The 12961-nt window shown below is 31.7% G+C and overlaps 1 protein-coding gene across 2 annotated transcripts in view; it reads right to left on the reverse strand.

The window, feature by feature from the left end:
- Positions 1–11527, reverse strand: part of Pus10 (Pseudouridine synthase 10) — a 32759-nt gene extending 21232 nt beyond the window's left edge. Inside the window, exons 1-7 of one of the 2 annotated variants that reach the window (XM_076458229.1) lie at positions 11393–11527; positions 11050–11177; positions 10362–10547; positions 7161–7247; positions 6879–6913; positions 4666–4839; positions 4021–4081 (exon numbers count right to left, since the gene is read on the reverse strand). In XM_076458229.1, the coding sequence (XP_076314344.1) occupies positions 4021–4081; positions 4666–4839; positions 6879–6913; positions 7161–7247; positions 10362–10547; positions 11050–11172 (666 nt within the window). In that variant the 5' untranslated portion in view covers positions 11173–11177; positions 11393–11527. Of the gene's footprint in view, positions 1–4020; positions 4082–4665; positions 4840–6878; positions 6914–7160; positions 7248–10361; positions 10548–11049 lie in introns of both variants that reach the window. The other variant, XM_076458228.1, reaches the window with a different exon arrangement.
- Between the last annotated feature and the right edge of the window lie 1434 nt (positions 11528–12961).

Raw genomic sequence — 12961 nt, forward strand, 5'->3', positions numbered from 1 at the left:
ATGCATTCTTCTGCTTATTTTAACTACTTTCAGAAGGAAGTTTTACAACAAACATGAAAACACTTGTCACCTCATCAAGTGAAAATCAACAAACCTAACCTCAAAAATCAATTCACTAAACAGATATTTCTGAAAAAAACTAATGAAAATTATTAAATATATAATATTCAATATATTTGTTTAATGTCACCATATCCTCTTGAAATTAACATTTGACAGGTGTTTGTACCAGATTAACTTCCTAACCCTGTTTATATAATATTAATATTAACAGATTAACTTCCTAACCCTGTTTATATAATATTAATATTAACAGATTAACTTCCTAACCCTGTTTATATAATATTAATATTAACAGATTAACTTCCTAACCCTGTTTATATAATATTAATATTAACAGATTAACTTCCTAACCCTGTTTATATAATATTAATATTAACAGATTAACTTCCTAACCCTGTTTATATAATATTATTAATTATTAACCCTGTTTAGATTAACTTCCTAACCCTGTATAATATTAACAGATAACAGATTAACTTCCTAACCCTGTTTATATAATAAACAGATTAACTTCTTCTAACCCTGTTTATATAATATTAATATTAACAGATTAACTTCCTAACCCTGTTTATATAATATTAATATTAACAGATTAACTTCCTAACCCTGTTTATATAATATTAATATTAACAGATTAACTTCCAGATTAACCCTGTTTATATAATATTAATATTAACAGATTAACTTCCTAACCCTGTTTATATAATATTAATATTAACAGATTAACTTCCTAACCCTGTTTATATAATATTAATTGTTTATATAATATTAATATTAACAGATTAACTTCCTAACCCTGTTTATATAATATGAATTCTGGAAAAAGAAGCAAAAATATACATCTGACACTAGCACTATGGGCATATTAACCTTCTGACACTAGCACTATGGGCATATTAACCTTCTGACACTAGCACTATGGGCATATTAACCTTCTGACACTAGCACTATGGGCATATTAACCTTCTGACACTAGCACTATGGGCATATTAACCTTCTGACACTAGCACTATGGGCATATTAACCTTCTGACACGGCACTATGGGCATATTAACCTTCTGACACTAGCACTATGGGCATATTAACCTTCTGACACTAGCACTATGGGCATATTAACCTTCTGACACTAGCACTATGGGCATATTAACCTTCTGACACTAGCACTATGGGCATATTAACCTTCTGCACTACTATTAACCTTCTGACACTATGGGGCATATTAACCTTCTGACACACTATGGGCTTCTTCTGACACTATGGCACCTTCTGATATGGGCATATTAACCTTCTGACACTAGCACTATGGGCATATTAACCTTCTGACACTAGCACTATGGGCATATTAACCTTCTGACACTAGCACTATGGGCATATTAACCTTCTGACACTAGCACTATGGGCATATTAACCTTCTGACACTAGCACTATGGGCATATTACTACATATTAACCTTCTGACACTAGCACTATGGGCATATTAACCTTCTTAACCTTGACACCAGCACTATGGGCATATTAACCTTCTGACACGAGCACTATGGGCATATTAACCTTCTGACACCAGCACTATGGGCATATTAACCTTCTGACACTAGCACTATGGGCATATTAACCTTCTGACACTAGCACTATGGGCATATTAACCTTCTGACACTAGCACTATGGGCATATTAACCTTCTGACACTAGCACTATGGGCATATTAACCTTCTGACACTAGCACTATGGGCATATTAACCTTCTGACACTAGCACTATGGGCATATTAACCTTCTGACACTAGCACTATGGGCATATTAACCTTCTGACACTAGCACTATGGGCATATTAACCTTCTGCAATGGGTCAGGGTTCATAGATCATGTCATCTTGTTTGTTGATTTGCATTCAAAATTTTATTTAACTTCTAAAGTTATATTAATAAGTTTGGAATTCAATTGTAGATTATAATTCAAATTTTAACATTATGCATGAGTTAATTTCTTAATTTAAAAGTAAATATTAAAAGAACACATTTAAATATAGATTTTAGTAAGTCACCTGGTTTGTGGAATGCAGCACTTTAAAATTAGATGTTTGTATGTCAAAATACTAAGTCTCTAATTTCATACAAAATAGGAACTCAAATTACTAATATTCTTAAGCTAGCACATAAAATAAAAACCTTGTATCTTTTTATTTTGTGGAGATATGGCTTATGTACTGAATCAAACAAAATGGCCCCATTCCACTCTTTCCATTTTATTGAAATGGTCCATTGTATACTCTTACTACAGTATATACATATTGAATTACCAATTGACAGCTTAGGATATAACCTTTGTGGTTTTTCTCAGCTATTTTAATCTCTGAAAGGGCTGTCATGTTCTTTTGATCCAAGATTTCATGATGGTAGGTTGTGTCTTTAGTCTACTTGAAGTTTTGTATTTTTATATATATACATCTTAGATACCAAGCTTAATAAATTATAGCAGAATTCTATAGTATCAGTGTAGTTATTTATGACTTTTTTGTTGTTCAAATATGTATATGAAACCTAAAAAAAAATTTGTTTGATATCCTCCATATGCAAAATGTTAAAAGGCTTAGCAACTTATGTTTAGCTACAACCAAGTACAAAGGTCATATCAAGAAGAGATAAATGTTTGATTTAATTCTAGATTTACTGTTCTATATTGTACAAAAACTAAGTTTAATAAATTATTTTTAAACAGTAATAATCTATACATTATTAGTTTGTTTGAAATGTGACTGTATGTTACAAAATAATAATGTACTATAACACAGGTAAGATAGGGAAAACAAAGTCAGTCTTATATTACTGGATACGTGACCTGAGTACATACGTACCCTGCCACAGCAAGTTATGTAACATTAGGTAGGCATTGCTGGAAGGCCAATATATTAAAAAAATAACAACTGTATATGTTCACTGTATATGTTCATATACAGTGTTATAAGACTTCAGCTACTTAAAATTTGTATTTTTGTGTTATAATATGCAGTCATTCTAGTGTGAAAAAACATATATACATACATTTTATATTTTTATATTTTTTAATTTTTTTACTATGGTGACGAGGTTGGTCAAATGACAGACCCCACAAAAGTAAAGTAGAAAAAATAACACAAAATATAGAGTCTAACTGAAAAACACCATTTGGAATTTATTTAGGAAGTTTCAGCGATTATGAAAATAATGTTTGAGATCTTGGGGACAACGACTAGTTTTTTAATCATAACACAAAATCACTTCACACACAGACTAATAACAAAACAGATTATTTTCACAAACAAATCTTTAGTAAAAATATTTCATTAAAAAATCAGATTTTTATATACAAAATAGTTATACTCTTTGCTAAAAGAACAAAATTTTGTGAAGATACACATGCTGTATCAAAAGTTATAGTGCAAATAGTTAACTTACACAAATGTGCAGATGAACTTGTGCATATTACATTGAGCCCATCACAAAAAGGTGAAATTTACATTTCATTGAAATATTTTGTTATTTGTAATAATGAAAATGTTATTTGGCTAATACAGGGTGTTCGGAAAGTCACTGTACACTTATATATTTATTAACAGACATGTTTCAATATAGAATACAGGAGGTAAATATGAATGACAATTATAAACAATGTTGAAAGTGACCCCCGTTGGCATCAATATAGGCCTGGATCCTTCTTATTTTGTTTCTAAACACCGCTATCAGTTGCTGACTCGAAATAGGCTGAATGAATGCTGTTATCGTTGCTTTAAAAACTGCACAGTAACTTTCCGAACATCCTGTTTAATTATAAGATTTTAACAAGGGTTAACAATATTTGTTTCTTACTTGTATACATTCTAGGTATAGCTTAAATAAATATTAATTCTAAATATGATAATTATTTTAAACCTTTCTAACATAATACTACTACCACTGATCAAACACATTACAAAAACAAAACTCACCCTTTTATTTTTTAAGTTTTTTAGTCTTCTGTTTGGAAAAGTCTCTGGACTGAGCTTTTCTCTAAAATTGTAATAATGTGAATATTATTTTTAACTTCTTGCTAGATGTAAGCACTCACTACCACAAACATGCACTTAATACAACGGTCACTTTGTCTTTTCTAGGTTAAAAATGTTTATTTAGTTTTAGCCAAAATTGATTCCAATTATAAATATATTGAAAGAAATGCATTACCAAATAATCTGGAAAGTATATAACTAATAACCAATCTATATTTCTTACAATGTTAACAATAAGAAAATACTGTAACAAAAAAAGAATATAAAATTATTCATTACTTTGAAATCAAACTCTTCAGTCACATCTTCTGAGTGAAGATGATTTTGTTTTCCAAACAGAGTTGTTGACCAATGAAATGAGTCATCTTGAAATGTTGTTGAATTCAGGTGAGTTTAAAATAAAGTTTAAATTTTTTTAAAATAGTTTTAGAGGATGGGACAGCCATGAGGGGCCAAATGATCCCTTATAATCCCTGAACATTATGTTAAATACAGAGTTCAACCAAGATCACAAGCACACATTTAGTAATGATAGCTCTAATTCTTTGTAATTACATAGTAATTCACCCAGTAGAAACTACTTACAAAAACTCACATTCTAACTCCACATCAGAATGCGAGACTTGAACATTTATCTGAAAGTCACTTGTTGGACTAAAATCAATTTTCAAAGCATCCCCTAACTTGTTGCCTACAACCCATTTCCACGCATCTTTCACCGATGGAACATCTTCATCTGAAACAGTGTTGTAAAAATCACTGAAAATATAAATGGGGCTTGTTAAAAAGTAATTCCTTTATCACAATAACAGACTACGTCTACCCTATTTATTCCTTTATCACAATAACAGACTACGTCTACCCTATTTATTCCTTTATCACAATAACAGACTACGTCTACCCTATTTATTCCTTTATCACAATAACAGACTACGTCTACCCTACTTATTCCTTTATCACAATAACAGACTACGTCTACCCTACTTATTCCTTTATCACAATAACAGACTACGTCTACCCTACTTATTCCTTTATCACAATAACAGACTACGTCTACCCTACTTATTCCTTTATCACAATAACAGACTACGTCTACCCTACTTATTCCTTTATCACAATAACAGACTACGTCTGCCCTACTTATTCCTTTATCACAATAACAGACTACGCTCTACCCTATTTATTCCTTTATCACAATAACAGACTACGCCTACCCTACTTATTCCTTTATCACAATAACAGACTACGTCTACCCTACTTATTCCTTTATCACAATAACAGACTACGTCTACGCTATTTATTCCTTTATCACAATAACAGACTACGTCTATGCTATTTATTCCTTTATCACAATAACAGACTACGTCTACCCTATTTATTCCTTTATCACAATAACAGACTACGTCTACCCTACTTATTCCTTTATCACAATAACAGACTACGTCTACCCTACTTATTCCTTTATCACAATAACAGACTACGTCTACCCTACTTATTCCTTTATCACAATAACAGACTACGTCTACCCTATTTATTCCTTTATCACAGCACTAGACTATGCCTATCGTATTTAAACTTCCCTGGTAAATAACGAATGTCTACCCACAATCATATAAATATTTCCAACAGTTTCAGAAAAGACAATAATAAATTCTATGGTACCGTATGATGTAACATTAATAAATTACAAATAAAGAAAATTAGTTATATGAAATAGAACTTTATTTAATAGTTTTGATTGGACTTTACTTATTTATTAAGTGTTATTTTACAGCTTTTACCATTAGGAAAAATATTTGTTATAACAGGTACAACATTTCAATCATTGGTGCAATCATTGTCCAATAAATAAGTGTTAATGCAAACAATTTTCTATCATTTTGTGTACCTCACATTTATTGTAAAAGTAATTGAAATGTTGTACCTGCTTTAAAAATATTTTTCCTTATTGTAAAAGCTGTAATGTGTAATAAAATAAAATTTCACCTGGTTCAACTACTCTACTGGTGAGGTCCAACTTGTTCCCACTATATTTTTAAATAAATTTCTTTTAAACTATATATGCATCATAATGCTTGTAGGTCCACAATTATATTGTTTATAGGGTCTCTGATGACAAAGAAGACAAACAAAAGTACTGTCAATATTGCAATTCAACTCACTGTCTGTATTTTTCATAGAAAATTAGTAATTTTACCTAATTCTAATCAGTGATGACAAGAAAACCCACTTGTAGAGAAAAATATATACGTAAAAACAGCTGGATTGGGTTGAGAAAAATTTTTTTATGTTGTTTTACATTGTTCACTCCTCCACATAAAAACATTTTCTCAACCCAAACCAGCCGTTTTATGTATATATTTACCTAATTCTGTTGGTTAGTTCTTCACTCTGTGTTGTAACAAGCAAAAAACAAAATTATTCTATATCTTCCAATTTTTAGCCATACCTATAGTGAATGGTACGCCAATAACTTTGTAATGTGAAGGTTACATTACGTAAAGTCTGATACTTTTAGAGAATGAAAACAACTTATGTTAAAGTATATAACAGATGAAAACAACTTATGTTAAAGTATATAACAGATGAAAACAACTTATGTTAAAGTATATAACAGATGAAAACAACTTATGTTAAAGTATATAACAGATGAAAACAACTTATGTTAAAGTATATAACAGATGAAAACAACTTATGTTAAAGTATATAACAGATGAAAACAACTTATGTTAAAGTATATAACAGATGAAAACAACTTATGTTAAAGTATATAACAGATGAAGGAAAGTTTTACTTACCTGAAATTTTCTCTGAGGAAAAGTAAGAGCAGGTGCTGAAACAGAATATTCATAACATTTTAAATTTAAAAAATACGACAGTTTATATATTGTTACTTACAATATTCTGGGTTCATAAAATACTTTATAGCACTGATCAATTAAATAATTCATTACATATCAGAAATAATAAAAAAATTGTTTATTTATGTATAACCACACACACAAACATTAATATTCCAATATTTTCTCTCCCATTAAAAAACTTAACACTGGTGAAAGTATACGATAAGTGATACTCACTTGACGTAGATCAATAGACGGTGGTACAGACAACTGCAGAGTTAAGACTGAGAATTTGTGGCCACTTTCATTTATTGTTGTTAACAGCTTCAATATAGAGACAACAGAAATTTAGTTTCATGAGTATTGTCTGTTCAGTTTGTTTTTTTTGCTGCTAGAAATAACACCTGTATATATTTTTTTGGTATTTTACGTCAAATAATTTAACACATAATGTTAACTTAAAAGAATTTGTGATTGACAAGTTTCAGTGGAATTCTGTTACCAAAGGCAAAATCACTTTGGTAAGATATTGATAAATAAATGTATTTATTCGCTGTTGTAAGTACGAATTCTCTATTTGTATTACTCTGTTCAAAATAAATACATTGACAATGAAAACACATACGATAAAACTAATTACAAAAATAATTAACTTTTACTATGATATAAAATACATACCATATTGCAAAGAGTTGTAAATCTTTTTAGAATTTCTTTCATGATGTACATCAATGATACAGAATAAAAAATAGTATATGTATATAAAGGAAGCTTTTATTGAAAACATAAAAAATAAAGTTCAAAGGCCTGGAAAAACTAAAACCATCAATCATGACATCTTTGTTGTAAATGGTCATTGACACTGTGCAATGTTAAAAATATACCACAAGTTAAACATATGTCTGAGTTAGTGACATCAAAACTGTGACTTGAGCATTATACTGCATGCTGGAAGATTATTGTCAGTGAGACAGTGGTAAGTCTTCTAAGACACTAAAGTTTAAAGTTCAGGTGTTCAGTTTCGGTGGACACAGCAGATAGCCTGATGTGGATTTATCACAAGAAAGCACACATACAGATCATTCATTTTACACGATAAAACTGTGCTTAAACACCTATAACAAACTTGAAGCATCAACAGTACAATTTCCTCCATCTGATTCCTGTACCAACAACCAATTGTATGTATGTTGATTACCCACAAATTTACTGTCAACAGATATGAAGCCTTGTTTTGATTATCAACTGATGATCTATCTAAGGAATAAACAAAACACAGGAAACTAACTCAGCCACGGTATCAATAGCTGCAATCTTTCAGATTCCAACATGATCAGAAATCCAGAAAACTAGACAGAAACAGATCATGGAAAGGAATGAGCCATTAATTTCAGGAAACCCGAGAGAAGTAGGTGAATACTGACAGTAAGTAATTCCAGAGCTCTCAAAATAAGCAAGTCAGTACAAAATTCACAGTTAGTGTACTGTTTATCTTCTATAAGACTCAGATTGCACAAAATTTAGATGTGAACTCAGAATTTGTATATTATATTTGAGTCTGTAAACCCCTTTAAGGCATGAAGACACACTGCCAGATAGGATGCCAAAGAAGTGACTAGAGTTTCCCAGAATACTAAGTAGAGAGTTGCAAATGTCCGAGATGAAATAGAGGTTTATAGGAATATTTATACAAACTATAGATACATGTTGTCCAAAGCATCTAACACAGACTTGTAAATCAGTTTAACTTGGCTTAGAGAACAACAGATTTTGATCACAGAATGCTTGTCCTCCCATGAGATATAATTGGATAAAAAGGACGTTCAGTGCTCTTGTAAGTCAATTTTCAGCTGCTTTATGCATGGAATATGGGTTAGCATGTTACATAGCAAAATTTAACAGAACTTTGTTTCAGCCACCACAGGAACATGTGCATCTCCCACACGGAGTTCAGAATCAGGCAGAAAAATGCATACAAATATTTTCAGGCAACAAACATATGAAATCATTTATAGTGGTCCACTCATATGATTTTTTTGAGGGCAGTCTGAAGCTGTCACTCATTGTACCTTTTATTGGATAATTGAGAGAATATGTGAAAGTAAATATTGTTTGTGGAAGTTGTTCAGTAACGACAATGATCTTAATGCCAAAAAAATGAAACACTCAGAACATGACCTTGAGAAACTCCTGCCTCCTGTGTGAACAATCAGAACAATGTGTATCCTGCACACACCTAGAATGACTTCTCTGCTAGAAACTTGTCAATAAAAATGGATAGGTAGCCATGTCATGAGTTTTTCTAACATTATGAATGAGGGTACTGTAATATTCCAGACCTTCATATAATATCATAAACCTTCTCAAAATTAAAAAGAAAAAATTAAAACAAGAACACTACTCTTAAGAAAGGCTTGCCTAATGAATATGTTTTAGCCACGTCAGTTGGTCACTGGTGAATTGCTGTGTGAATATATCACACTGTGCAGCAGAGAGTAGGTTATTTGATTTGAGGAACCAAACAAAACCACCATCAGCCATCCCTTTCAGAACTTCATTGAGACACCTAGCCAAAGCAGTAGGTCTACAATTAAATGGCATCTCAGAATTCTTCCTGTTTAGAAAAAGATATAACAACAGCTCAATGTTATACATCTGGGAACTTTTTGCCAAATCCAATCAAAACAAGCTCAAAAAGATGCAGGAGAGAGAGGGTGCAGCATCTCATAATAGATGTTATCTAGTTCAACTGATGTCAAACAAGTACAAGTTCCACTAAATGAATGGTCTGTTATAGACATAAAGAAAGTCTACAAGAAAGAAAGATAGAATTCTTTTGGCTCATGTCTTGATGGTATATGAGTAAAGAGACATCAACTGTGGACAATCTTCCTCAATATGGACAATTCTAACTAACTCATGAACCACTGACATATCACAAAAAAAAACGAAATGATAAACAACTGAATAGGTCAATGACAATAAATGAGATGACAGAGGTTGTGATCCATGAACAAGTGTCCACAGATATTTTCACTACTATGGAATGAACTGTGTCCACTTAAGTCTCCCAAGAAGGAACATAGTAACTGCTCAATAAAATTATTGAGGTATGTTTGATCAGTTTTCTTTCCTAGAGACAAGTAATGAGGACATAACGTGACCATATGGCACACAGAGTATGATTAAAGCTGTCATGACATTTGCATACTCCTAAATAGAATTTCAATGCTTTCATCTCTTTGCCACCCCATGTATGCAAGTCAGATATTTTTTAGAAATTTCTAAAGTTATTGTAATATGCAACACTAATATTTATTAAAAGATATGCAGTAGCAAGTTTAAATTTTAACCTTTTGAAAATTTCAAACAGTTATTTTAAAAAAATACAACAAAACTATAAAAGTGAAAAAATGTGCTTTCACAAAATATGTTTACCTTATTTAATCCTTCTGATAAATGCTGTTCTTCCAATAACCCAAGACACGCAGAACAAGGACTCTTGAGGTGTTTCTTAAAAGGTGGCTCCTCAATTTTTTCATTAATTATCTCATTTTCATTTTTGGAATCACAAATTTCTTCTTTTAGGGCAGTTGGTGTATCATCAATGAATTCCTCAAGTCTCTATTGCCACACAGAAAAAGACACACAACATATATAAAACAAATTAACAGGACTGTATTCAATGATAATTTTCAGAATAATACCTTAAAGGTTTGTATTTAATATCACTTAGAGAAAACTGATACAAAATTGTCATTTTGCCATAACATACCTAAATGCAATAACTATCATTTAAACATGAAACCAAGTATTGATTGTTTTATATCTAGTCAACCTTAATTTTAAACTAATTACAACAAAAAGCAGTCACATTTCATTCAAAAATTTGAGAAACAGCGTTCACTGATACAAAAGACACAAAAGAAGTACAATTATCTATTATGACATATATTAAAATTATTACTGTACACCAATTTCATTTATATATCATACATTAATACTCCAATATATTCAAAATTTCCATAACTAAAATGGTACAATATTAGTTTAAGATACTGCACAAGTCTTAGTTTTTCTTAAAGCACAAAATATTTTAAAACAAATTCAGTTTCAAATGCTTTACCTTTCTAACTACAGCAATGGAAGCATACTGATAGTATTTTTTTTCTCTGAAAAATCGTAATATACAACGATCACAACAACCACACTCTGTTAACTTCTTGAAAACTTCTTTATTAGATTTCATGTCATCTAGAAATAAAGTGGTCTCATTTGTTTTTATAAACCTTTATCACGCGAAAATTAATATCTAATTTGACATTTAGTTTCACTTTCAAAGTTTCACAAAACTAGCGTCACCGATAACGAGTACTAACATTACCTAGTTATTTGACTTTAAAGCAGTTCTAAAATATTATACTAGTGTAGTTTTATATTTCATCTAATAATTAACAATTATACGTCACCTGAACTGAGAAATATAACAATTAATATCCCTTTCTATAATTACAATAACCTAGTGCTACTCAAACAGAAAAAAGGCAATCCACATCATTATACCAGACCACATTGCTCTCACACTCAGAACACTCAAATGCCCTCTATGGACGTAAAGAAAAATGTATCATATTTTCATCTTGGTATTGTTTATGTTTGTTTTTAGCCCGGCATGGCCTGGTAGGTTAAGGCGTTTGACTCGTAATCCGAGGGTCGCGGGTTCGCGCCCGCGTCGGGCTAAACATGCTCGCCCTCCCAGCCGTGGGGGCGTATAATGTGACGGTCAATCCCCCTATTCGTTGGTAAAAAGAGTAGCCCAAGAGTTGGCGGTGGGTGGTGATGGCTAGCAAGCCTTCCCTCTAGTCTTACACTGCAAAATTAGGGACGGCTAGCTTTGTTGCTAATTTTGCAGTGTAAGACTAGAGGGAATGCAGCTAGTCATCACCACCCACCGCCAACCCTTGGGCTACTCTTTTTACCAATGAATAGTGAGATATACCATCACATTATGACACACCCACGCCTGAAAGGGCGAACATGTTTGTTGCGAAGGGGATTCGAACCCACGACCCTCAGCTTACGAGTCAAACGCCTTAACCCACCAGGCCATGGCGGACCGTAGGAGGAAAGGTTTCAGGGAAGTAGACAGGAGATATTAGGGAAGGTATAAATAAGACATGGTAGCTGATGACTGTTGGTCATTGGAACGAGATAATCCAGGCGCACAACATAAAGAAAAAACTACAACACGTAGTTTGAGACTGAAAGATGTAGATTTCACACACAAATCAGGATGTATTAGGTTACATGTTTGTTTGGCATCAGTGTTCTACCTTTAATAATAATAACATAATAATAAAAAAATGTTCATTGTGATGAATGAAATAATCATTTGACCTACGTAAGAGTTTTATCTTCCCGATTTGTAAAACATCCTTACTGAAAATATATACATACATTATTTTTGAAATCTGCATAGCTGAATTATGAGAAATCCATTATTAAAACCAAAACAACTTTTATGAAGTTTAAATTCGCAGGCCTGTGTTATTAATAATATAAATTGAATTTTGATTTAAAAATTGAAATTCCAAAACACAATGGGCTGTCTGTGCTATCCCCATCACGGGTATTGAAACCCGGTGTCTGGCGCTGTAAGTATATAGATGTATTTCTGTGCGACTGGGGACATGCTATAGTCACTTGTATCATATATCTCTGTTGAAATTGCACAAGCAGAAACGTTACTAAATTGAAAAGGAAAAGTTTCATATAGGAAACAAATTTAGCTAATGATAACAAATACAGATAATATTTATTTATTAATAATTATATGTTTGGCGTTTGATCTTATCTGTAGGTATTCCACAGGATAAAATAGGCAAATGTGTGGCTGAAAACAGGAAAATGTGTATTAAATATGTAGCTGAAAACAGGAAAATGTGCATGAAATATGTAGCTTAAAACAGGAAAATGTGCATTAAAGTGAAAATTTTTTATCAGACTGCAGACAGAGATCGAGTATTCGTGGATCATGC

Source organism: Tachypleus tridentatus, chromosome 9, assembly GCF_004210375.1.
Source record: "Tachypleus tridentatus isolate NWPU-2018 chromosome 9, ASM421037v1, whole genome shotgun sequence".
In the NCBI taxonomy this organism is placed as follows: Eukaryota; Metazoa; Arthropoda; class Merostomata; order Xiphosura; family Limulidae; genus Tachypleus; species Tachypleus tridentatus.